The sequence below is a fragment of the Athene noctua genome, chromosome 1 (assembly GCF_965140245.1).
Source record: "Athene noctua chromosome 1, bAthNoc1.hap1.1, whole genome shotgun sequence".
Lineage (NCBI taxonomy): Eukaryota > Metazoa > Chordata > Aves > Strigiformes > Strigidae > Athene > Athene noctua.
Genome location: NC_134037.1, coordinates 243008073 through 243034957, shown reverse-complemented (window position 1 = coordinate 243034957; position 26885 = coordinate 243008073). Strand labels below are relative to the sequence as shown.

Sequence of the window (26885 nt, the reverse complement as noted above, 5' to 3'; positions counted from 1 at the left end):
GTGGTATTGAAATATACTCATCTTGCATGCCTCTGCAATGTTTTTTTCATCACAATGATGTATCTTAAAGATAGAACATGTAACAAGAGAGTCCAGCGTTTCTTCTCCATCGTATTCTGGGTCTTTTTTAATAATTGACTTTAAAATAAAAATCAGAAAACTCTGATTTAAAAAAAAAGATATGACTGCTTGGCACTGGCCATCTATTGATGTCTTTAACCATGTAAGGATTTATACTAGCCTCTGGAATATATCAGGATAGTTGATCTCATTTCACTGTAAAAACAGCGCAAGAGTCTCATCCTTACTGTTCATGCGGTAATTCTCATCCTACTTCCCATCGCTGTATAGATCAGACATTGCTGACCTGGGAGGAGAGTTCCTTCATCACAGGATGGATTCAGGGATGCCGTTGACATAGCGCAGCACTACAGACATGTTGATGTAACCGATGGAAGTGGTGAACTGCAGTGCGTGGACAGGAGCAAGTAGCTAATGTGGGGAACTGGGAACCTCATAAGGTGCCTTTGCTGCTGAGGCTGATGTAGTGTGTAAATATATCCTCAGCCATCTTGACAGTACTAGAGGGTTTGAGTTCTCTATAAGTTCCAGTCCCCTTGTACTAGGCTAGTGCTCTGACATCTGTTCTGTAGTGTTTTTCAGTCTAGTACTAATTGCTCCAAAGCAGATTTACTGTTTCTTGAACCACAGGTATAGTGGAATAAATCACTGTAGATTCAAATCACATAGATAATCGGATCCTGTCTGACATAATTTTAGTCAGGATTGCGAAGCTGTGTTTGGAAGGCACCTTCCTCATATAGTACCTATCCTCATGATAAGATAGGGAGACCTCTGAATGTTAATGAACTATATGTAACTGAGCCTTTTATAACATGTGACTTAAGAACAGTTCCTTCTGTAAGCACACAAACACTTCAGTGAGGACTAAAGCCTTAACCAGCTGGTAGATCTTGGTAGCAAGCTAAGGTCAGTATTATATTTGGAATAGATGGCCTCTGCACTAATGCTTACTGAAATTGAGGTGGGGGCACCATGATAGTAAAACTATTATTATGAGAGAGGATGAAGGAAATTTGGAGTGGTGACAGTGAGCAAGAGGTGTTGTCAGGATACTGATGTTGCCTTTGAGAAATGTGTGTGTGGTGACTTTAGTAGTGTCTTGCTCTTCTAGATGTTCTGGTTTTTTTTATAGATCATGTTTTATGAATGTGTCCTTGAAATAGAGAAGTTTTTATCTCTCTTGTAAACTTTTATTTTCTAAAATGCCTAATCAAGTTCATCAAGGAACGTATAGCAGCAGCCTTTAAAAATATGGTTGTAATATTAGTCTCTTAAGATCCAATGGTCTGGTTTAGAGATCGTCGTTGTACGGTTCTTGCAGAAGGGGCAGCTATGTCTTAACCACAAAAACTTAATTTATAAAAATTTAATGTATGATTAAATGTTCATTGTAAGTAAGAATATTCTCTGGATACTACGATCTGTAATTGTTTCCATGAAAATATCTCAATACTTTTGCAAGAGATTCTCATTGCTTTTTTTAGTGTGTTTGTTTTAGTGGGTTTGTTTAGTAATACTGAATTTACTGTGAAGTATCTTGGAGACACTAAAACCTGGTGTTTTATTATGCTTTACCATAGGCCACTGTTTCACGTTTTTCCATCCCCATAGTCTTTAAGGGGGTGAATGTTACCTTCTCTGCAGAAATTTCCAGCTTAAAGGGGGCATTGATTATAAAATAACACAAGCTATTTTCTTATCTTAAAAACATTTAAGCTGTAGCATGAAATAATGTTTAGCTCAAAACAGTTAAAAGTATGTCTAGAATCTGCTCATGCATGTTTTAGTAATTTTTAACTGATCGCCGAACCTGATTTTTAAATGCATATTTTTATTTTGAAAAGCAAAGTTGAAATTTGTCTTTGTTTGCAGAGAAAGCCACCTGAGTGTACTAGCAAGTTACAGAACAGCTGTCTTCTTGAACATATAAATAGAAAGGATATTGTCTACTTCCTTTTTAAATGGTAAGTTCAAGGGAACTCTTGCTTGAACGTACTTTGTCACTTACTTTGCATTTGTGTGAATCTGTTACAAATAGCTTTGAAAACTGTGGTAAGTCCCTTAAACTGAAGACCAATGATGAAACTTGGAAACTATCCAGAAAGTTTTGAGTTAGCATTGGGAAAGGACGTTGATATTTTTCTGGTGTTGCAGATACGCTGTATTAGGCCCTGAAACAAATGTCAAAAGCACTGGTAGCTCAGGAGACTAGTATCATTTGAACACTAATCTTATTGTGTAGAAAACAGAAATTTACTTTATTCATGGATGTTCATGAGATAATGGATTTATAAATTTGCATCTGTTAATTACTTTTACCCTGTATAATCTGTACTTTGCTGATGTGTCGTCTTAGAGATTTAAACTAAATCTGTTGGGGTTAAATGTTTGATTGTGTGCCTCAAAGTGCAACGGATAATAAAAGATTTATATTTATTGATATTAAACTAGCTCTGTGGGGAAAAATCCCCCCTCCCCTCAATCTATCTCAGCTGTGTCATGCACACCACAGACTTTTAGATGAGGAACATCTGTTGTGTTGGTGGAAGAGTATGAAAACAGCTGTGTTGCAGTTCCTTCACTGTGTGGCAAAAGATGTGGGCCACACTGGGTGGTGCTAATGAAGGACTACTGGCAAAGTGCAGAGAATTTTGTTAGAATCTAAGTAAACCTGTTTATAACTTTTTTCTTTTAGGGGGCTGCAGCTTGTCTGCTTCTGTAGTGGAAAAGAAACCTTTTGAGCAGGGGAAGAAGCTGGAGAGCAGGTTGGTTTGTTCTTCCTTGTGAGAAGATGAGGAGGTTAAAAGCTACTCAAAGGAGAGATGGCTTTCTTCCTGCATTGCACACCATAGTGCTGCCTTTGGCAGAAACCACAGCCAGCCTTGCTTCAGGATCTCTGAAATAAGCAAAGCATGCAGCAGTGCTTTAGGATGCTGTTGACTTTGCCTATGTCAAAGCTGACCCTGACTTTGTCCCTTGGCTGAAATTCACATGCTCATTTTAATTCTGAGTACTGATTATATACTTGATATTTAAGATGCTTATCAGTGTGTATATATATATATGTTGTGAAACAGATGGCACCCTACATCAGGAAAGACTCAAAGAAAGGTGTTCTGAAGAACTCTGCTATGTATCCATGCATCCACTGTTGAATAAGAAAATAAGGGATGAGGGGATGGGGAAGAATATGGTGCACATAGAAATGTGAAAGGTATGACAACAGCCTTGGAAGGAGAAGGATGAAAGAAAACCAGATCTTTCCCCCTTCTGCCTCTCTTGCCGTTCCTATTTAATGGTAATGTAACTTGATGGTTGTCTACTCAAATAGTTTGGTAAAAAGATCACTTGCTGTAAATTTCAAAGGCAGAGGAAAGGTGTCAGGGGAAGTAGTCTGCAAAAAATTTGGTAAACCTAATGGATGTATTGAAGACTGAAAATATGGTTCATGATTAGCATATTGTTTATTTAATGAAATCGTGAGATTTATTATTCTTAAGATATGTATTTACAGGTGACGTGTTGTCACACAGGTGTGTGACAAAGGTCTCTCCAGTAGCTAATCCATATCTGTGGCCACACCAGTAGCTGACTTTAAGACCCCTGATCTCTCCGGTATGTGGCCCCCAGATTTATAGGGTCTCTAGTAGCTGGCTTTACAGACCTCTTCTGCTTAAAAAAAGATTACAAAAAGACTGCTGTTGCTTCCAGTGTTCCTTTCTCCTTTTTTTAATACATTATAAGCTTAACAATTGTTACAGCAGTGTCAGATTTCAGTTGCATTTCATGCTATATGGGAATATCATTGCTTGCTTTTATTCATGGGATGTTGTAGAGATTAGTTGTTACCGCAATAGGAACCTAGGTTTAGGAATATTTTACACAGGTTGTATTTATTCATAAAACTTAAAAAATTATTTTTATATATTTGCTGTTCATACTCAGTGTAGTGTCATCAAATTTTCTATTTCTTTGTGCAGGTTAAGCACAACTTTTCAATTAAATTGTACATGGATCTAGTGTTTAATAGTCTGGAGTTTAATGTAGTTGAAGGGTATTTAAAGACAGTATACCGAACATGCTTGAAAATAATCAGCCTTTGATTTTTAAGCAATATTAAAACCTAATTTTAATAAACATAATAAATGCTAATTTTTAGTTGAACACTGATCATTTGTGTATCACAAACGTTCTGATAGGACATACAATTTGGAAACTACTTGGTCAATAAAATGACAAGCTTGTATTTAAAAGTAATGATTGATTTCTATACTAATGTAATATTTTTCTTTTAAAATTTCTGCTTCAAAGAATTTCACTTATTTCGGTAATAAAAAATTTAAATTGATTGATTCATCTGTTTTGCATGCGTAGTAAGGATTTTCATTTTAAATCAAGTAATTTATTTTGTCACTTGGATTATAATTGTGCCTTGTCTTTTCTTATCTGGATTTCCTACTGTGTTTTGCTAATATAAATGCCCCCAAAAGTTGTCAAGGTGCTCAAAATAAAATACAGCTATTATGTGTGTGAAAGCTGCTGACTCCTTAACATGCCACCCTGTGTTAAGTAGCATGCACTGGATTTGCTAAATTTCCATTGTAATCCTACAACAGTACACTACAGAAGTGTTTCCCACAAAGAAAGAGAGAATGTAGTCAGGAAGGAGATACCAAAATGCAGGTCTTGACCCTGGTGCTTACTGGCCCTGAATGTCAATTCACTAGACCAGCTGAAGAAATCCTTTAGAATTGTTTGTATGTGATAAGAAATATGTGTTTACTGTTAGTTTGACATATAAAAATGTTGCATATTCAGTTACGTGCTTTGAAGAAAGATGTTAAAATTATATTTGATTGCTGTGTGGATAATGCTGTTCTAGTCTTCAGAAATACTTTTGTTGTGAAAGTGACTTAGATATTTTTAGTCAGGGTTAAACCAAATGTATTTGCAAAGACTTTTGCTGTACTATCTGACTCTTCAGGTGCATAACCTGTATCCTTTGTGGCTGGCAAATCATAGAATAATTTAGTAACTTAAATTCTTGATTTAAAACAAACTTAAGAAAAGCTTCCTCTGATTTTTTTTTTTTTTTTCAGAAGACTAGAGTTTGCATTTTTCCTGAAGGAAGAGTTTTTCAGAATAGGAGAGAATGAGTGCAAAAGGTAGCATGGACAGGAGAAAGAAATAGTCTTCTGGAGGATGGTGGAAAACTTTTGGACTACTCAGCCAGGCAAAAGCTGAAGATTACATAGCAGTGGATGGGGGCAGAAGTAGGACAATGTTTCCCAAATGGTCTCATGGGGAGAGGTCTGTGGGAGAGGAGAAAGTATCCCTAAATCCTTGCATTACAAACGGTAAAGCCAAAATGAGGTGGAACCAGTTTGGAGAGAGACTGACTTAAAACATGAGAGGAGTCTGATCACAGATTCTGATCTTAAAGAGGTGCATGCGTTTTCTATGAGCTTTCTTTGTTTTCTGTCAGATTTTGATATTAGAAGAGGCTGAATATTTGGGCTTAACTCTTGCCTGTTTTGGGTTAACTATTCAGTGTTCACTTAGTTATGTTTTGGACTTAATAGCATGGAGTTGAGGGATTTTATATTTTGAAATTGCAGCCTGGCAAAATGGGTTTGATGTTAATACACAAGGAGTAGTGATTTGGTGAAACTGGCATTTGTGCTGTGAGAGCTTTATCATGTTCATCGTGTTTTCAAGATAGTGGTGTGAACACATACAGAAATATTCTTCATTATCACTGTCTAAGACTGGGAAATTCAGTGCTACTTCAGTACTGCAAATAAATGCAGTCATTGGCCTCTTCCCTGAACTCTTTCTATCATTGGCATCATAGTAACTTCCCTTTTGAATTATTCAGCTAGTGTGTAGGGATCTGCTTGAAGATGAGGTTTAAATCTTGGTTGCCTGTGCAATGATTAACTAAATCAGTTTCTAAATTTAACCAATGTAGTTAAATTGCTTTTTGAACTGTGTGTAGATTAGTCTCTGATGGCTTGGGTTTTTTTCCATATGTGCAGCTTGTCTCTGTAGATTATATAAACTATTTTAAAGCGTAGTTAAGAGCAATGTAAGTATTGGTAGGCTTGTTCTATAATTTGTTGGGGTGTATGGAAGATCAGTGTAATCATAGATAACTTTAAATGACAGTCTTTGAGAATCAGAGTCAACATGTTACTCTAGCAGTCCACAGAAACAGTGTTCTCCAATGCAGTTGCATAGGTTTTGCTCAGTTTGATGTAATTCTCAAATATCCTCAGGCTGGGTGCCAACAGCTGAAGTATTGCCTCCTGGAGTCTCATCACAGAGGTGGCAATAGCAGTTCTCTCTTTGATCAGCAGGCAGCTGGTTACAGCCGTGGTCAAGAAATGTATTCCTTCTGGATTGTGGGAACCCATCAGCTCAATGTGTTTTAAACTAATAATTGCATTTTCACAGGCGAACATTTTATCACCAGGATAACAGCAGCAGCAGTGCTGGGATGGAGGCAAGTTTATAGTAAGTGGGCTTCAGAATTCTATGTCTATCTTTATTTCTGTTTTTGAAAGAAAAACAAAAACACCCTGGACATCAGCATTCTAGGATTTAATTTTTTTCCATTATTTTCACTTCAGCATGTTTAGGTTCCATATCTACTTACTGGTGTTAAGAATGAACATCTACTTAGAGGAAACTTTTGTTCAAAGCAATTTAATGACGGATCAATAATGAAAATATTTTGGTCCAAAATGCAAAATATATTTTGAAGCAAAATTCAGGACTAACCACTGTGGAACCAGAGTGGGGAATAAAATAAAATTTTTTTGGAAATAGGTGTTGAAATTTATTTCAAATTGCTTTTTAAATAAAGTTCACAAGAGACTGCAGTGATCATCAGGATCTCGATGGTTGCCATTTCCTCTTTAAAGTCAGGAGTAAAATTAAAGCATGTTTCATCAATACACATTGCAGTCATTTACCTTTTCCTGTAAATAAAACATTAACTTGTAAAGCTTTTTTTATGTGCAGTTTGTCTATTTATAGAATTAAACAGACTGCCTTTAAACTCTGTTCATCTGGTTGCAGCTACAAAGCTTCTTTATGTAGGTGCCTCATCTATGCATTAAAACAGTTTAAAATAGGTATTAATGGCTTCTCTATACTTTTTTTTTTTAAAAAAAGCACTGAGAATCTTTGCAGGCAGCTGCCTGATCTGTATTCTGCCAGCATTTAGTTAGCTAGGTACTTTGTTCCCCATAATTTGAGGAGAAGCTGTGTTTAGTCCTGAGGGTTTGTGAAGAGTTGATGTGTTATGGGGCCTGTCTGAGGAGTTTTCATATTCAAATAAGAACATAGTATTTGAATAAGATATTTTACCCTGACAGTGTGAGAGGAGTTTGGATCTCACCTGGGGACTGGATAGGAAAGAGGGAGGAGCAACTACCAGGTCCTATTCTTTTAGTTAATGGACTCTTTTTTTGAGACTAAGAAACACTCTTTAGAATCTGTCTATTACTAGTAAAAAGTACTAATTAAACAAAAAATAGTTAAGAACAAGGTTTTGTACCAAACAGGCCTTGTAGGCAAACATTAGAATCTAAAATGGGGGGGGGGGGGGAGGGTAGTTGGAAGCATTAGTTTATATCTCTCCCCTTAGTTATCAGTGCCTCCAACTCTTGTTGGAGCAGCTAGCATGTTCTGTAGTAGTAAAAGATGACATAGCCAAAATTGAGGTGTGCAAAGCAGAGTACAAGCTAGTAAACTCCCTGGTAGAGGAAAGCAACTGTACGATGTGCAAAGAACACACAGCCTTCCTTGCTGTATTGGCAACTGCAGTAGAGAGTATGCCAGAAGTGGTGCTAGAAGTGGAGGAGAAATCACTGTCAGTAGGGCTCCTGTAAAGGAGGGAAAGGTTGGACTGTGGCTCTAAAATGTAGGCAGGGCATCTTATAATCAGTAAAAAACTCAGTATAAACTGAGCGGCTTCTCTTCAGGTGTTTGGCTACAGAATTTTGATGGTTGGGTGTTTGTCTCTGAAATTATGAATGTGATCAGTTCAACATGCAATCTATTGGTGCACTATTTCATGACATTTATGGTTAAAGTAGTGGGAAGCAAGTAAAGAAATGCTCTGTGCTCTATTAACTGCAAGAATTAAGATTTTTGCGATCCCAAATATACAGAGAATAGGTGCCTTTGATTATTTCTTTTTAATGTTTTGTCCTTGATTCCATCTTACGTTTTTGGAAGAGAGAAAAGGGACTCCACAATTTACCAGGAACGAAGCACAACTGTTTTTCTTGAGATGTGATGGTACCTTTCATTAGATTGGTGATTTCTTTCCAAGAAGAGGATACCAATTTTTTTGCTGAGTTTTCATCCACCCTCTTCTTTCAGACTACTGTATATTTTTTTTTTTAAAAAATATCCTTTAATACTCTATGCTTTTAAAATTAACTTGGTCTTAAATATTTATGGTTGTATGCTGTTTTTTTCTTTTTGTAAACAAACCACAGAAATCAACATATACTGAGTTAGCATTCACTAAAAGCAGCATCTTAGGACAAAGATGGAAATGTTACAGGCATAAACTACTTATGTGGCTAAGAAGGTAAATAGAATTTATAATGCCTACACGAGATGTCATGTAATACAGTCCTTGGGACATGACAGATGCCTCTGTGAGCCTGAGGAATAAATATATAAGAAATGTCTATTCTTCTATTCAGTAAATTTTTTTTACCTTCTCAGAGTTTGCTGTGACTCCTACATGATTTTGGGAAATGAGAGCGCAGGTGAACAGAAGATTGCAACAGCTCTGACCTTTCTAGTGTCATAGGTCTGTATTCCTTCCAATTGAAGGACTAGGACTAGGGGGCATGACTTCCAAGGAGCAGCTGAAAATACTAGGGTTGTTCAGAAGAGGAGACAAGAGGATACTGAGGGATGACCTCATTGCTGTCTGCAACTTCCTCATGATGGGTGGTGGAAAGGGAAGTGCTGATCTTTTCTCTCTGGTGTTGGGCACAAAGGAATGACTTAAAGCTGCATCAGAGGAAATTCAGATTGGGTATTAAGAAAAGATTCTTCACTGAGAGGGTGGTCAAGCACTGGGAGAAGCTCCTCTGGGGAACGGTCATGGCCCCAAGCCAGTTGGTTCAAGCATTTAGGCAGTGCTCCTTGATATCTGGTTTAACTTTTCAGTTTCCCTGTGTGGAGTAAGGACCTGGACTTGATGATCCTCATGAGTCCCTTCCAACTCAGGGTATTTTTATGATTCTGTGACTAGACTTACGTCTTCTTTCTATGACAAGACTGATGCCATTTCTTGTAGAAAGAACTTAGTCCTTGTCAGGTCTAGTTTACACATTTTAAGTAGTCACTTGTGCTTAGTTTGTTATTCATCTATGCAACTAAACATTGTAACTGGTCTTTTGAATGTGTCTGTCCTGTTGTTACAGTATGAAATGGGAGATGGGCTTGAATTACTGTTTGTGTGGGGTTTTTTTCTGTGTGCTGAAACAGATGGAGTGCTCTCACTGTCACTTGTGTGGTCTCAGCTATAAGGGCAGTAATTCCATAAATTGCTTTGACTTCTTTCCTCTGGATTAAGTTTCTGTTCACTTCCGATCTGATTTCAACCCTGGAAGCAGCTCAGCCAGGAGCAACAGCTATAATAGCAGAAATGTTGAAATGGGGGATGGGGAAAGGAATCCATTTAATTAAATCAACGAGTGGTTGGCTTACAGCTGTCTTAAAAAGCACAAAAGCACAACTTGAAGTGAAGTGGATCCTAAGGCAATAACTGAGCTTTGCTTCTGAGAAGGAAGTATAGCTCATCTTGTGGTTGAAGCATTTGTTGCTAAGTACTGGTGTGATCCAGGTCCAATTTCTGATCCTTCTACAGGCCTTGTGTACTGGCTAGTGTCATCAAGTAGCTTTGTGTCTCTCAACTGGATTATTGAGACACTGCTTTTTTGCCTTTCTCAAGTTTGGAGAATAAATTTAACGTCTAGGTGTACAGATACTATAGTAAGACAGGTATTATGCAATTTTACTGTAATAGGCTTTCTGATGCTTTATTGCAGCTGCACCTTGCTAGGTTTAGCCAGTCCATTCCTCCTTCAATGGGTTTTAGTTGGCTGTGTTGCCAGGAATTTGGTGTGTGGTTGACTGCTAGCTAGTGGGGAAGATGAGATCCTTCCCCAAGTGTTGGGTGGCTGAGTGCATTATAGGGAAGGAGACACTTGTGCTTAGTGTTTTTATTCCCTCCTTTCCCAGGAAGCCTTCATTTGTAAACATTGGAGAGAGAAATAATTTGAAAATACTGTGTTTCAAGTTCCCAGCCTTAAGATGGTGGGTTTTTTAACCAGTACTTGCCTGTTTTCTTCCACCTTGTCCTCATAAGATTTAACCAAAATAAAACCATTGTTTTTCAACCTTTATGTAGTGAATTAAAACATGTTGAAACAATAAGCATTTTAGGGTGCTTTATGCTATCTGTTTTGTTTGAAAGCAGGAATATGTTTATGATGCGCATTCCCCAGTTGTGGAATATATGACCTTTTTTCCTTTCTGATGAGTCTAAAAACAAAAGGTGCTCTCCAGGAGCATACCTGATGGTGTTCAGCATCTAATGAACCATAAGGCCAGGTCAGAGCTAGTTTGGAACGAATATCCCTGCTTCCCTACCAAAAAAAATAGACTGTATAGAAGATGGACGCAGGATCATCAGCACCAGCTGTTCTACTCTACAGGTCTCTCTGCTCCTGTTGTACCACACAACTTGCTAATGTAGTCTTTAACCTTAGCTACTGTTTTCATAATTCCTTTTGAAGTCTTTGAATATCCTGGAAGTCCACAACTGGAAAACCACTGATGGATGGTGCTGCTCTTTCTTGTGGCCTCCATGTATTTTGTTCAGTTCTACTTTTATTATACTATGTAATACTATTATACTATTTTTTTCCTCCCAACTCGCCCACACTTGACATTGACTAAAAGAGGAGAATTAGAGAGATAGCAGTAAGTCGGTATGATTCTTCCAAATGTTCAATATTAGGTTCTGAAATTGCAGAGACTCTTAAAAAGCTATGTTTATACTTTCAAGACACATATACATATATGTTTTGAAGAAAGACAGAAAAAATGGTTCCACAAGGGATATTTAAATGCACTGATTTGAAATGCTGAAAGAGAGCAAACTTTAAAAATTTAGTATTATCATTGGTAGCCTCTGCATTCCCTGCAATCTTAGCTACGATTCAGTGGTTTTAGCTGGGGAAAAAAGTTGCTTAAGCCTCTTTTTAGGGATTGATTATACATGGTAAGAATGCTTTTTTTTTTTTCCTTGGAGCTGGTTTCTGGAGCACTTCTACCCTGCCAGCTCCATGGAGATCTGTTGATACAATGCCAAATTTCATGGAACACAGCTTTTCAGCCTTCAAGTCTTGAAAAGGGATTTTTAGAGAAGGCTAACTGCTGTATTTGGTCTGAGACTCACTATGGTTTTATAATAGCTTATTTGTCTCATAATGGGAGTTACTGTATGTGTAACAAGGAAATCTCTTTAATGCTGCAAATAAGGTTTTGTAAGCCAATATTACTGTATCAAAACATGTTACTTTTACTAATGCCTGACATTCATTTTAGGCTTTATTTAATAACCCCTCCATGAAAACCCAACAACCTCAAACCAAACACAAAACAAATGAAAAAACGAAGATAAGGATTATACATTGAATTATTAGGAAGTTAATGATGGGCAGAACTTTGGCATCTGAATTTGGAATGCTAGTAAAAGCCAGGATCTGTCACAAAAGAGCCAGAAACACCAAGGGAAAATAATGTTCTATATTTGTGGAGACGTAACTGCTTTCAATCTTGATGTGCTTCGTATTAATAAAATACTCGATATATCAAATGTATTCAGATTTATTTTTTACTGCAGTTTTATTTCTTTTGGTATTCTGTTCCTGGTGAAAGCTACAAATGGATATCTATGTTGCTTAATTTAAAAAAATGTCTTCGGTATCAGTAAGGCCAGGAAAAGGGGTATGATCCATCTTGATTTCTGCTGGACCCTGTTTGTGACTTAGTTGTAGGGGTATCGGGAGCTCCTGTACTTCTGATAACTGGATGTTCCACTGTGCCAGCTGTAACTATTACTATTTTATGAACTGGAAAATTATGAATTGCTAATTTCTTGTGCATCAAACATGAATGGTTTCTGTGATTAACTTGAAGATGGTAACCATGTGGAAGAGAGGAAGGTTACTTGACAGAGAGAAATTTCATTATTAGTATTCAAGTTACTGAACACTGGCAGTAGTAAGATATGAAAAGCATCACCACTCTGGGAAAACCTCTAATCAGAGCTCAGCTCTCCTTAGGTGCCAGAGTGAAATAACCACAACACCCAAAGCTGCATAATACCTGGCTGCATTAATGCTGGGCCTTAATAAGTCTCCTTATGCTTCTTACGCTTTGTGGTGGTTTTTTTGCTGGTAGGTTTTTGAGATTTTTGTCTGTGTTTTTTTTTTTTTTTTCCCCTGCTGTCTTGAGTGTTGTGCTCTTATAACTCATAGTGTATTTCTTGATTTTATGCACCAGTCCTCAATCACTTCGGCAATTTGTCATATGTAGTATGGTAGCCACCAGAAGATGGACTTCATGGGAACAGATGGCATGCTTGGCTCAGGATGAAAATAGTTGGGAATTATGTTGATTCACTTAGACTCAGCTGTTGTATTCAAACACAAAATATTTTGTTTAGTTTTTCCTTAAAATGCACCCAAAATAAATCTGTTTTTTTTTTTTCCCAGTGCAGGCTAGCTGCCACTTCCAGGTTTCTGATACATAGGAAAAGTGAAGTGTTGGTGGTAGCTTCACAATCAGAAGAATCAGGGAAATCCTGAGTTTCCTGCTAAAATTCCATGGCAAGGGTGTGTGGGATGTTTGCTTATTTTTGGATTAACCTAGATCTTCATGGGCTGCCTGTGTGCTGGGAACATGTGCCAGGAAAGTTTTGCTACTGTCTCAAAGAACCTGGTTTTTCAGTGGACATTGAAGTTACTTGACTGCAAGGTATTTCAGGGATTGTGATACACTGTGGTAGCTTGATAAAACATATTTGCAGTTGTTTCCCGGTGGCAAGGTCTGTCCTGGCTGGTAAAACCTGGGAGTGGAGGTGGCACATTAAGAGTCAAGGCAGGCAAATTCTAATGCCAAATTGTCATGGTACAAAGTGTTTTTTTCCTTTTGTAGTTTGACTATGTTATTGCTCTCTTCCATTGCAGAGTGTCATATTTTAAAAAAAAGTCAGTTATATATCAAATATGTATGTACACAAACTGTGTACTTGTGTATGTATGCATATTTAATTTTCTGAGGTTATTTGGTATGGAAAAGAATGACAAGAAAACACTTCCCTGTGATATTTTGGATTTTAGATCAACTACTGGGGTGTGGGGGGGAAGAGTTTAAGAACATGTCTTTTTCCTGAAGAATACTGTTCAGAAAGCATTTTAATGGTAAACTAGATAAAGGAAAATAAGGAACACTGTGTATTGCCATAAAACTTGATATGATTGGAATGAAGTGGGTACTTCATCCCTTTTCTACTTTTACCTCCAATTTAGGGTTAATGGGAGTTTTGAGAAACAAATTACTAAATTTGCTTCTAGTTTACCTTGAGGTCATTTAAGGATCTGAATGGCATGTTCTCACTGCAGTTGGCCTCCTGAGGCCCCTTACCTGGTGACCTTTGTCACATGGGCTGTGACCCAGACAGTTATTTTGGGCAGTTTGAATCCAGTAAGGCTTTGGTAAATGGGATCAATGTAAGTCAGCAAGGCTTAGGTGCAACTTATGTTTTCTTTTCATAATCAAGGCATTTGCTGCTGATAACAGTTAATGTTTGTGAAGAAGGAAGGCTGGGGCAAATGTGCTTGCAACAGTCTCCAGGAGCTATTTGTGCATTACTGTAGTCCATGTGTTAAGAAAGGCTTGTTTATAGTTGCAGACTTTTAATATTCTGTTACAAGTTGTTCCAGCATCAAATTGTCTAAAGTAGTGTAAAATATCATACAGTAACAATTCTTGCATTACAGAATTACTCCATTTCTCTAATTAGATAAAATGTGACTTTCCATAACTCTAAGCTATTAGAAGAACGTGTATTAGATATCCAAAGCAGATTTACAGTAAGCACTCTTAAGATGTATAAAACCATCATTTAAGAGACCATATTGAAAGGATCACACTTAAAATAGTCTTTCAGTAGTTTGTACTAAGTTGGGCAATGAAAAGTTTCTCTGTGCCCTCTTATAATAATTAGGTTGATGAAGAGGGAGCTTGTGTTGATGGTTTTTGGACTGTAGTCCTATCAGATCCTTGAATAGGTGGGTGGTGAACAAAAAAGAAATTTCCTTTAGGTGGGAAATGTCCTGGTGTAGTTGGTTGTTAGATAAGTAATAGTATTGTTAAACAGCAGTTCTCTTGGGTTTATTGTTTTTAAATTTTATTGCCACTGGTAGAAAAATTAAGCAGTACTACATGGGTGGGAATCACTGGTGTTGCACAGAAAGGGGTTTAAACCATGATTTACTTTAAGGCTAGATACATCTGAGCTATTTTATGGGAATACTTCTGGTGGTTGGAAGTGGCATGTAGACATTTTCCTAGTTATCTGGGCTATGATTTTGGCTATGGAGGGAGAGAACTGTGTGGCTCTTTCTACAGAACTAACTCTGTACTCAAATCTGGTAAGATCCAAGCCTGATAAACTCTGGAAACATTTTGACCTGCTAGTGGTGAGCTGTTCCTGACCTAATTATCTTGATGTTATAACTAGCTCTCTGCTGCTTTGATTTTGCTCCTTTTGACCTCATCCAGTTTATATTCGCTTAATGTTACCATTTAGGTCCTAAGTGTTACAACGAAATTATATTTCACAGGATCACGCTCTTCCAGTCAATATTTCAGTACTTCTAAATTTTCATATGTGTAATCATTGGTTATTCAAAGTAGAGAGAGCTGAATAATTCAGTAGCCATATGGTTCACACATGTCAAGATCATACAAAAGGGGGGGTGTGTGATCAATCTAAGTCTCTTTTCCTGTGCTGTAGGACAAAGCACTACTTCCTCCTTTTTCTTTACTCCTCGCCGAGTTTTTTCTTGTTCTGGCTGAGTGCTTCTTTTCAAGAGATGGTATTTTTAAAGGGTAAATGTTATTTGAGATGTAAACTGTATACTGTATTTTATTTATTTCTTTCAACTCTGCTTAAAAAAGTTACCACTTTTTGTATATGCACAAGGAAAATATTTTTGAGTTGCTGTGCAAAACTGTTCAAATAGAATTTAAACAAGCTCAGACAAATGCATAGTGTGCATCTTTTCAGTAAAGACAAACAAATAAAACTAAAGGGAAATAAACGGTGACTCAGTTCGGTCCTGTTTTCTTGAATAGGAGAAGAGATAGTAATCAACTCTTGGAGTATAATACAGATTTCAGAAAAGGTCGTATGAAAGAAAAAACGTGTTTTCAGTGCAGCATAAGGACTTCCTTACTGAAACACGTCCATTCTTAAGGTTGCAAAAACTAAACAAATGTTCTTATGTGACTTGAAAAGGCATTTTTCCTTTCTCATGTACATGCATAACATTTACACTATATCTGGTGTTACCCTAGTAGTATTAGGCTGAAATAGTAAAATTGATAGTGGCAGTAAGGTTTGTGGATTTTTTTAATATATAAACGCAGTGGAACAGATGTTCAGAACAGTATGGAATATTTCTTCTTCCCCATCCCACCATCCCTTTCACACCGAGCCATCTGGAAGAGACTGTGAGCAGGATGAGCAGCCATCTCACTAAGAACGAGATTAATGTGTCGGCATCTTTTGTGGGTAGTTTAAAGTGGTCATTGTTTGTTCAGTGGAAAGCAACAATGTGAGCTGTTGTCGTTGCATGTGTGGTTACATTTTCCATGTGGATATGGAAAGAAGACGAGAAAATGTGATTTATATAGAACAATTAATAAACTTAATGCTGGTCAGTCTGGACTTGGACCCACACAGGTATAAATCAACTTTTTTTTTTCCCCATTCAACATGCTATAGTGATGTGACTAGCCACCTTTTACCCTTATGCATGGTGTCAGGTAATACCATTCTGTTAAACCAGATTTAAATTTGAGTGAAAGCTTCTGTACATATTTTTCCAGAGTTTTTCAGTTCATACTCTTCATATACTACTTTTTTTTTAACAGCATCGGGTACACCATATATGGATGTCTTCCAGTTTAATCAGTTGGATTTCTTCTACCCTTTAGCTTTATTTTTTTTTGAGAGAAACCATGTTTTGGCTTAATGAACAAAATTTTGGTTAGAGAAAGTACAGCTTATCTAGATATTCTGATACAGGATGAGTAGAAAAGAGTGGGTGGATCCAGTGCTGGCAGTGATTGGATTCAGTACATCAAGCTTTTGTATTGTGCAATCTGTGAACCTATGTTAGATTTCAGGTAAACAAATCTGTTCTTAAATAGATATCTTAGTAACATTAAGTGTACTAAGGAAGATTAAAATGTGTTAGCGAAGGAGAAATCTTATTTGAAAGCTTAACAAATAGCTTCAGTGGGACTACAGTGGGTTTCTCTCACTGTTTCCTGTTTCTTTCAATGAAAAGAATTTTAAGGAATGGGAATCTGACATATTCAAGAAGGCTACTTGAGAATGAGATGCTTGAAGCTTGAAACTGTGTGGTAAGCTAGTCTATGTGAGAAGGTGATTCAGAAGAAAGTGGCATAACCAAAGATCTTAGCTTTCAGGGGAAAGACAGGTGTGAGAAAAAACAGAAGTTAAAACTAGCTGAGGGATAGTCACAGAAGTTCTGGGGAACTTCTCCCATGAAGAAATGGAGTGATGAAATTAAGTAAATATTAGTGTTTAAAAAAGTATTTCAACATGAAAAATACAGTGAGTATATATTTTCCTGCATTCTTATAAAAATCATAAGGCATCTCTAGAAAGTATAAATATTTAAGTGACAGAGGTAAAAAAAATCTGAACTAACTTACTGGTAAAGTTTCTTGCATATTGGGCAGTGTGAGAAAATGCTGTGAATATAAATTGCAAAATCCATTAATTTGGATGATGGGAAAATGTAATGTAGGAAAAAGATATTCCGTAGATATTTTTTAGAACGTATGTACACAGAAATGGAGCTAGAACAATGCAGTAACCTCACTAGCAGAGAGCAAGAAGTACCTTTATTTCTTCCTTTAACAGTGGCGAAGCCATTTAATTGGATGACATGTATATGATCTTTTGTTTTGGAGCAGAAGATGAAACTTTATCATAGTCTGTCTGTACTTCATAATAAGATTTTTATTTTGCTAGAAACTGTTGGGGAAAAATTGTGATGGGAAAAAGTGTTGGGATTGTAGTTTTGAAATATTTAATTTCTGTTGGGAAGAAAACCAATTTAAAGCAATAACTTTAAAGTGGTCCCTCAGTCTTATTCATAGAGGCATGCTTATTAGGCAGTGAACTGTTGACACAAGTACTTAAGCAGAAGTTGATGAGACCTTTGACAGCATGGCAGATGCACAAATACGTTCTTGAATCACAGTCAACAGGTAATGTGAAGATGGGGTTGTAGAACAAAGAAAAAAAAAACCAACAGCCAGCAAGCTTTACAGAAAATAAGGCAGATTTCTGACTTGTCTTCATAGTTGATAGTATATTAAAACCTCTTTTATATTACAGCCTACACTTTCATGGAAAGAATAGTTACTTAATTTCAGGTTAAATAATTTTCAGGACTTTTTTCTGCATTAGTGAATGTCGTCTTGCATATGCTTGTTTAGAGCTAGTGTTAGCATGAAATTCTGAGACCTAAATTTAAGGTAATTGTAAATGTTCAGTGCTGTGAAGATACATTTACTTTTTTCCTGTCCCAACTTTTTAGACAAAATTTCTGAATTAATATGTTCACCTTTTAATGGTTCTATAAACTTTTTGTGTTGCAGGCCCACGGTGTTAGCAGGGGTAACTACCAACTCAAAATTTTTGTTCTGCTTCTTAGAGAGCTTTTGGAGTTGTGGAGGGTTGTCTAGGGAAATGCAGGTCCATAAAATATATTTAGGTTGTAAATAAACAAAGCCAAACACCATTGCCCCCTCTGTTGTCCTTTCTCTTGTCATTGCTTTAATGTCTTGATTTCCTTCATAATATCACTGGACCATAAAATTTGGCCTGAAGAGTTCAGCACAGACAAAACCCCACCCAAATAAATAAAAAAAAACAAAACAAAACCACAAAACCAATCCTCCAAGTTGATGAGCCTTCAGAAATAACTCATTGCAACAGACATTAAAATAAGAGCCGTACTAAAGAAACAAAATTGCTCTAGGGATTTCTGCCCATTTCATCATTGCTATTACTTAGGTTGGTATGATGTGAGGAATCAGAAATGGTGGTCTGATGCTAAGAAGAAAAACCCTATTTTCTTTCCAGCCTTGGCTGTCATGCCTTTCATGTAGATCTGACAATTGGGAGAAAAATCTGTGGAAATGATGTTGATAGAGTTGGCTATATATAAAACCTTAGCTATTCTTTTAAGGTGAACATTTTCTAGCCATTTCACTTTACATGTATTGTCTTGTTGAATTATGTGGTTTGCTGCAGATAAGAAAAAAATGTTCTTGATTTTTAGTTATCCTTAAGAAACAGAATTTTGTTAGACTTTGTGCATACTTCTAACAAATGTCTGCCCTTGCTTCAGCAAACTCAGTATCAAACTAGAGTTGCATTAAAACATAGAGGAAGCATAAAAAACTATGAAAACTAATAAATATGTTGTTTGTCCCTTAGATTGGGAGAGCTCTAACAGAAGTACTTAAAGTGTGATTATGATGTTTAGTGAAAGTTTTTCTTTTGATATTTGTTCCATAGTAATGTGGCTGAGAGGAATTACATACTTGATAAAACTAAAATAACTAAAAGATGCTATTAAAAAATAGTCTTATCTAGATGCTTTTTGATAAATATAAAATAATTCAGGGGCATTGGAGCAGTGTTGCACAGTAACTGATGGCTAAATATTTTATATTATTTTTAGGTATACAAAATGTTGATTCAAACTCCGGTTATAATGAAGCCAGTTTGAAAAAAACCCCAAACTTAAAGTACAGATGAATGACATTGGATAAATCATCATCTTAAAATAATGATTTCCAGATAATATGCTAGTTCCAGTTTGTTTTTAAGTTGTCATTACTGATAAAGAAGTAAGATGACGTTCACAGATAAGTAGGAAAGGTTCACAGACATGGGGTTCCCAGCCATTTAGGATGGGGAAAAACAAAGTGATGTGCATTAAAGGCATGTGCCTTCTTTTCATTCTCTTGAGATAGGAAGGATAGCAGTGTCTGCTATCCATGTAGCCCTTTCTTTGTGTCTTGTGTGAAGGATGAGGGGCCTTTGGAGAACAGGGAAATCTGTGATAATGACTGGAAAAAAAATGGGGAGGGAGAGCATCTCCAGAACTAGTGTTTAGGGTCTTTAATCTTCCTGCTTTCCCTTCTCTTTCTGTTTAGCACATACATACATTTTGAAGGTGGGGCAATTGCTGACTGTCTAGAATTACAAACTTGAATAGAAAAATGGGCAATATTACCAAACGGAGTGCCATTCAGAGATGGAAATTAGCACGTTGAATTGAGTGTTAGGACATTTGAAATGCTGTAGGCATAGAGACAGTGGGGTTAGGACTTGATTACAGGGCTAGAGGTGAGGAAACCAGCAGTATTTCTCTGATTTTGATGAGGTGAAATTCAGTTTTAGATTCAGGCACCTAAATTTAGGTGGGTGCATAGCAGAGATTACATGTGAGGTATTTGCGCTCACTGTATCATTCTCATATCTATCAATAGATGTAGTGATTTAGTTGCTCTTCAGGCTTCTGCTGAGCTTTCAAGAGGGATATGGACACTGAGTTCATCTATATGTAATCATACAAATTTAGGTGCTTAATTTTGAATGGAATCCCATCTGGCACATCACTTAGGACAAGCTGCATATTAAATCCATCTCTTGTCTTTCTCTGCAGAAGGAGAATTATGATAGCTTTTTTTCTTTTACAGAGGTCTGTGAGATTCAGCAGTGAAAAGCTCTAAAGCTTCTTGAAAATAATAGAATATATTAATGGAGAATTTAGGGTGGATGTATGGAAAGCTCTTTTTCATGGTAAAAATGTTCAGCTTTGCTATGTTTTACTAGAAAGTATGAGAAGAAACCCCTTAAGAGTTTAAAAAAAAAGGATTGAACAATGCCTTTGAGAAAATGTAATAAGGAAACATTCACAAGTAGAGGGGCTGTGTAAAGAATTGGCATTTGTTTTGTGATGTTGGTGAATTTATAAAGAACTTAAATATTGAAGAACCATGAATTTCAGCTACATATATTTAGCACTAGTGTAAATTACAGTGCTTTTTTGGGGATGCAAAAGGGCAAAAGGCCGGTTTGGGGAACAGCTGGTGCTTTGACTTTTTGCCAGTTGCTCAAATACTTGAAAACCCAGCTTGTCTCTTATAATAGCTGCTCTGCTGTTTGGAAAGATTGTAGATTGTGTTTGTCGTCTTTCATGTTTGTTACTGTACATCTGCTTTCTACTTGATTTTTTTTTTTCTGAAAAACCTGACTTGCCAATGCAGTGTCAAACTTCCTACATGCAGTTTAACAGCTGTTGTCCAGAGGAGAGTGGTCCAAACTGACCTGGAGCAATACTCCTGCAACTGCAGGGGAAGTGTAGAAGGAAAAGCAAAAATGCTTTTGTTTATCTTTTTCTGTACCTGCTTGCAATAACTACTGGGATAAGTGCCTTCTAATTTTAAAACAAAAAGTAGTTATGCGAGTTGTTGGGGGGGGGGAGAGAGAAGAAAAAGGGAGGTGAGAATACTGAATACTGAGGGAGCATGTCTAATGTCAACTTTTAATGGGCTGATCTAAGCTAATTCAAGCTTCTGATGTTCTGTCCTTTCAGAATGTGCGTGGAAATTGAGTTAGGTTAGCTGTGCAGTTGCTGATGCCTGTAGGGTTTGGAGAGCAGTGTCCATTTGAGCTCTAGTTAGAGTTCAATCCAGCCAGATGTTGTCCCTGATCCATGTCCAATGAGGCATGCTTGGATTTAGTGAGGTGTTAAATGACATCTTGTCCTCTTAGATTTCTTCTTTCCCCTTTGACTCCTGCTCCCGTTCTTCTGGTCTGATGGTAATGTCTCATACATTTCTAGTGCAGCCAGTTACATAGATGCAGGTATAGCATGCTTCTGGGTCCTTCATGTCTTGGGCCAGATGCAACTGGTGTTTTAAAGCCAGCTGTGTCAGGCATCGATGGCTTCATGCAGGGAGTGGGGTTGGACCTTTTGTCCTAGCTGTAAGTCTGTGGCTGTATTGTGCACTTAGCTGGGGTAAAATGTGAGAAAACAGTCAACTGTGATTGGTCCCAGTCTTCTGAACTGATAAAACTTTTGAAAACAATAAATTATTTAGCTTACGTTTTCAATTTATTTGGGGATGGAAGGGAATTTATCTAACCTCTGTGTTGTGACCTTGAGTATGATTTACCAAATGCCAATGTCCGTAATACAGGGACAGAATATCATGATAAATATCTTCTCTAGTAATAAACTGGGGTGGAAGTGTGTGGCTTCAATCAGGTAGAAGATGAAAGTAGAAGGCAGTGGAACTGCCAGCGTTAACTTTTTTTTTGCACCTGGTAACATACTAACCTCCAGCCTGGTTGAGCCTGATGAAGCCCCTGTAATTCAGAGGCTTATTTTATCTTGATTTCTTGTTTAACCTTCCATTACACATTTTGAAATTAGAAAATTTTGAAAAAATTTTGGTCGCACTTCTCATGAATTTTCTTTAAGAAAGGTTAAGTTTGTCTGGCTGTTGAGTTGTGTGTGGTGAAGAAAAGGGTGGTAGTGCTTTAGTGGCAAAGTCACATAGAAATAACAGCTTTTTTACTCACTAATGGATTAGTAGGTGAATAGGTCTGTAGTGTTTGATTCAGTTAGTTGAAGAGTTTAAATAAGAAGAAACTTGCAATTGCAGGCCTTTTTTTTTTTTTCCTTTGATCAGGAGCAGTTAATGCATTGCTTAATCTGTTTCATGTATTTACTCATCAGTATTCAGTTTACCTTTTGGAATTAAACTTCATACTGAAATGAGGTGGATACATAATAATTTAAATCATGCATTCAAAAATGAATGTTTTCTTTCCCACCCTCAGCACCGCTGTGTGTTTTAGTCTCCTCTTTAAAGAAATGGGATGTCTTGTGTTGGTCTTTCTCTCCCCTGCTAGCTCTTGAACGCATTGCAACATTTCATAAAGTCTTGAACGCGTTGCAACATTTCATAAAGAATTGATGAAAAAATGAAAAACTCAACCTGCAGTTGTGTGTTTTCTTCAAATTAGCTTTTATAGGTGAGAAAGGACATGATGTGGAGAAGGGACTTAATTTAGTGCTCCTAGTGAAAGACATTTTTGATTACACTCAGCATGGTGGGTGTTTCAAGAGGTAGCAGGCAATTAGCTGGGCAGTGTGCAGCCAGCATTCAACTGGCCTCAGTGTGTTGCGTGGGGTGATGGGGGAAAGTTAGGTAAACTGCAAAAGCTCAGGGGGTGGCCATCTCTGAGAATACTAGACAGAAAGCCATGGGAAACTAGGCTTTATTTTGCTGGTCTTCTGGTCTTTTTATGTAAGAATTTAAGTAAGCTAGGTTAAAAGAAAATGAAATCGGGAGTTATGAGGATGTGTAGCAAAACATATCCACAGTAATTCCCTAAAAAAAAAAAGCAAACAAAATCCCCCCCCCCCCCCCCAAATCCTAAACCCAGTAGAACGGTTGCCTTGTTCACCAGACGGTTTTACTGATGAAATGCATATAAAAATTAATTCCAAGGAAGGACAATTTTGAGTTGTCTAATCACCCACCAATATTTCAGGAATTATGTTGTCATAGTTGTAGGGAGTCTTTATACCTTTAGTTTGTACAGAAAACCAAACATTGTAGCTTGTGTGTTGGAGTAATGCTGAGATCTGTATTTGCCTGCTTTAGTACTGCTTTATGCTCCTATTAATTGACTTCTTATTAATTATGTTTATGAACATTTTCTGCACAGCGAAACAATTCCTCATAATGACTTTTATTTCACAGTTGCAGTGCACTAGCCTTTTTGCAGTGTGATGTTGCTCAATGTTGCTCTTCAGTAATTGTGCATTTCCAGTTTTTACCTATTTTTGATCAAGTCCAGAAAACTGAGTGCATTGGATATTACATAATATTTTACAATGCATCTGTCTGTAGAGGAATATGAATACATAGAATAGAAACAAGAAGCTTTTTTGTCTAATATAAAATAAAAGTTGTCCCTCTCTTAACTCTGATGTATTGTTTAAAATTTAGGAAACTCAGCTGCCCTTAAATTCTGACATTTGAATAAACGTTTCATATTAAGAACGATGTAAAATACAATTCAAGACTACTGCTTAGAAGTTGTGAGCCTGTTTCTTCCTGGCCTGTTCTGAAACAATCTTGGTTAAATAATTTGCTTTTTGTTAATTACTTAAGTTGTTAATTTTTTAGAAATGTTCTTGAGAAGAAAGTGTTTTAAACCTTCAGGGGGCAAAGTCATTACAAAAATTACTATGCAACATTTGAAAAGCAAAAAGGTATTTTTAATTTACTAATGTGATTTTTCATTAGAGAAGTTGAAAGGTTACTTCAATTGCTTTAGTGCAATAAAAAAGAAATTTTCAGTTAAGTCTTTTCCAAATAAACTTATGACCTTGGTAATACTAACTTCTAATTCCAGAAAATTTTGAGGCCGCATGATCTTTTAAGAGTGTTATTCATAAGTAGGGCATGGACATTGAATTGTCAGTCTTAAAAAAGCTAATCAAATTGACTCATAATTGTATTAATACCATTTTAAAGAAAACAGCTTAAGAACTTTTTATATTATATGCTCTTTCCCTTCTGGGGCAATTCTGTTCTACTTGAGTGTCGCTGCTTTCAAAGCTGCTCTCTGCAGGATTGTGTTTTCTATGCCCCTGTGCCCTTTTGTGTGATGCTTTGAGAACTCTCTTTGTATTTTCTTCCCCATCCTAGTTTGGTTTTCCTGGGAAAATAAGAGTTCTGACAACCTTTGTTTTCTCAGATAAATGTCTTCACACATCTAGCATGTTCCTGAAATCTGTTCAGTATGTGCTTTTACCTCATTCAGATTGTCATTCAGCACCACCTGTGAAAAACCATCTTCCTCACTTTGCAGCTTCTTCCTTATTCTCACCCAGTCTATTTCTGTGAAGCCCTTGCCTTTATCTGTCAGATGAGTTTATCATTTTGGCGGAAAACTGTCAGAGCGAGGGTAGGCCAGTGTCTGAGGCTGTAATGCATGGACACTACATTGGTGGTCCACTTGCCAAGGCAGCAAGCCAGCTTGCTCCAGACAGTGATCTTTCCTACCAGTCTTGTGGGGACTGCCAGTTGTCTATAAATGCAAATGTGCACTAAAGTCCAGAGATTCTGGTGCTGTACACAAGTCTGTGTATACAGTAAATCTTACACCAAATCCAAGGCAAAAAGTGTAGGTTATCTACGTGGACTGTATCCTCAGTGCTTATTTGCAGTGCTCTTGTCATGTTCTGGCTTGAGTGCATGACTCAGTGCCTCAGTGGAAATCACATAGTATCTTATGGCAGGGAAAATGAAATAAGTGCTTTAAAAAAAGAAAGATGAAGTATATTTTGTAGGAAAAAAAATGAATATATGCCACACAGCTTCATAGGTCTGAATTTCATTTTAGTAAATATGTATTTTTCTGTGAATTGCAGGTTGTGAACCATGCCTTTGGTGAAAAGGAACATCGAACCACGGCATCTCTGCCGAGGAGCTCTGCCAGAAGGAATTACTAGTGAACTGGAATGTGTAACGAATAGTACCCTTGCTGCTATCATACGCCAGCTAAGCAGCTTAAGTAAGTATCTGTAACTTCCTGCAAGTATTTAATTCATGACGAAAACCTGAATAAATTAAAAGCTCTAAGATGGCTTGTTTTCTGCAGCAAAATTATGATACAGGATATTGTCACTTATGTAATATAATAATGCTACTTCATAGCTTTTATGCTCTTATGTGTTTTGCACTTTATACAAGAAGAGCCTCTCTAAGGTTTAGAAGTGTAAAAAACAAAAAAACAAACCAACCCGAAGACAAAAAGCAAACCCCCAAAACCCAACCAACCAAAAAACTGTGGCATAGAAAACCAGGAGTTTTTCTAAGCTGAGAGAAATTGATGCAGGAAACAAGGCTAGCACTTGAGTTATTCTTAGCTTTCAGTTGTACAAGATGAAACCAGCAAACTCTTCTGCCTCTTGGCATCAAATGACACATTTGACTGAAATTTCAGTTTATTGTAACATGCTAATGTTTCTTAAGCCTTTTCTTTGTATGTGTGATCAGTTTATATGAATGAAATTATGCACATGTATTAAAAGAATGGCATTCAGTGAACAAACCTGTACTACTGTTGAGGGAAGCTAGCATCAGCTCCATACAGAGTAGCCTGCACAGTACACCTGTCAGTTGACACCACAACTAGCAATTCTAGAAGCATGCCTGGAGTGCTTGCAAGAAGAAAAATATTTCTTAATGAATGAAAAAAAGATTTCTTCAGAGTGTTTAACAATCAGCAGCTGTTGTTTGTGTGGATAACTCTGGTCCTAGAAAAGAAATTATTGCTTCATCAGTTTCTTCACTCTGTAAATGGAAATGGTTTTAGAAATGTAAGAAAGTCTGTATGGAGTTTAGACTACGGGTCCCACTAAGTCTGGTGGTCAGTTTGTGATGATAGGAAGTAGCCTATGCTTAGGGAAAGAGTACAAGAAACACAGCATGTTTCCCTTTCCAGTTGTCCGTGATTTAGGGATTTTCTGAGCTAGGGGTCCATCTGAATCATCCTATGTTACAAGCATCTGCAAACCAATCATCTGTGGAATTGCTTAGATGTGTTTAGGGATTGAACATTCTTCTTGCCCAATAACCTGTGGCAGAATGTCCCACAATAGAAGTTGGTCTGTTTCTTCCTTTTGATACCTTCTGGTTCTTGAGTTATGAAAAATAATGGAAGGTGATTTCATCTCATGTGTTTCTGTAATCATCTGTGACTTTCTATTAGCTCTTTATTGTGTTCTGGTGATATCTTTTCCAGGTTGGAGTGTCCTGATCTGTTAGTACTCTTGGGTAGAAACCATTCTGTATTTCTGCTCATTGTTATTTCTGCTTTGGATATGTAAGTTATAGTATGTTGGGTTTTTTTAAAGGTGGAGTGTTGAGGACTTCGGTTCATAATCAAAACAGACATTAGTTTGTCACTAGTTCCCTACGGATTTATAACATTTTGATTGCTGTTAAACATTGGGTTGATATTTTCAGTGAGGTTTCCATGTGATTCTCTGATCTTTCTTGAGCAGTAGCTGCTGATTTAGTGTCTAATGTTGTTTATAGTTGATTTGTGCTTGTATTGACATCCTTAAGTTTCAGAAAATTGAGAAGAATGGCTAATGTCCTAATTATGTTCAAGGATATCTGATAAGACCTCATTTTGGTATGATACAATGACTGCCAAAGTATGAATAATACACTTTTCACTTGTCAGACTTGCTAGGAATGTTTAGCTTTGGTTTTTCCAGACTTGGTCCTGGGGCTAATCTGTCTGTTAAATTGCA

The 26885-nt window shown here is 37.0% G+C and overlaps 1 protein-coding gene across 5 annotated transcripts in view; it reads left to right on the top strand.

Moving 5' to 3' along the window:
* Positions 1 to 26885, top strand: part of WASF3 (WASP family member 3) — a 74917-nt gene that overhangs the window by 21275 nt on the left and 26757 nt on the right. For 3 of the 5 annotated variants that reach the window (XM_074915037.1, XM_074915047.1, XM_074915057.1), the window contains 3 exons: positions 1957 to 2048; positions 2780 to 2849; positions 24993 to 25135. In XM_074915037.1, the coding sequence (XP_074771138.1) occupies positions 25003 to 25135 (133 nt within the window). In that variant the 5' untranslated portion in view covers positions 1957 to 2048; positions 2780 to 2849; positions 24993 to 25002. Of the gene's footprint in view, positions 1 to 968; positions 991 to 1956; positions 2049 to 2779; positions 2850 to 6540; positions 6601 to 24992; positions 25136 to 26885 lie in introns of those variants that run through there. The other 2 variants (XM_074915074.1, XM_074915065.1) reach the window with 2 other exon arrangements.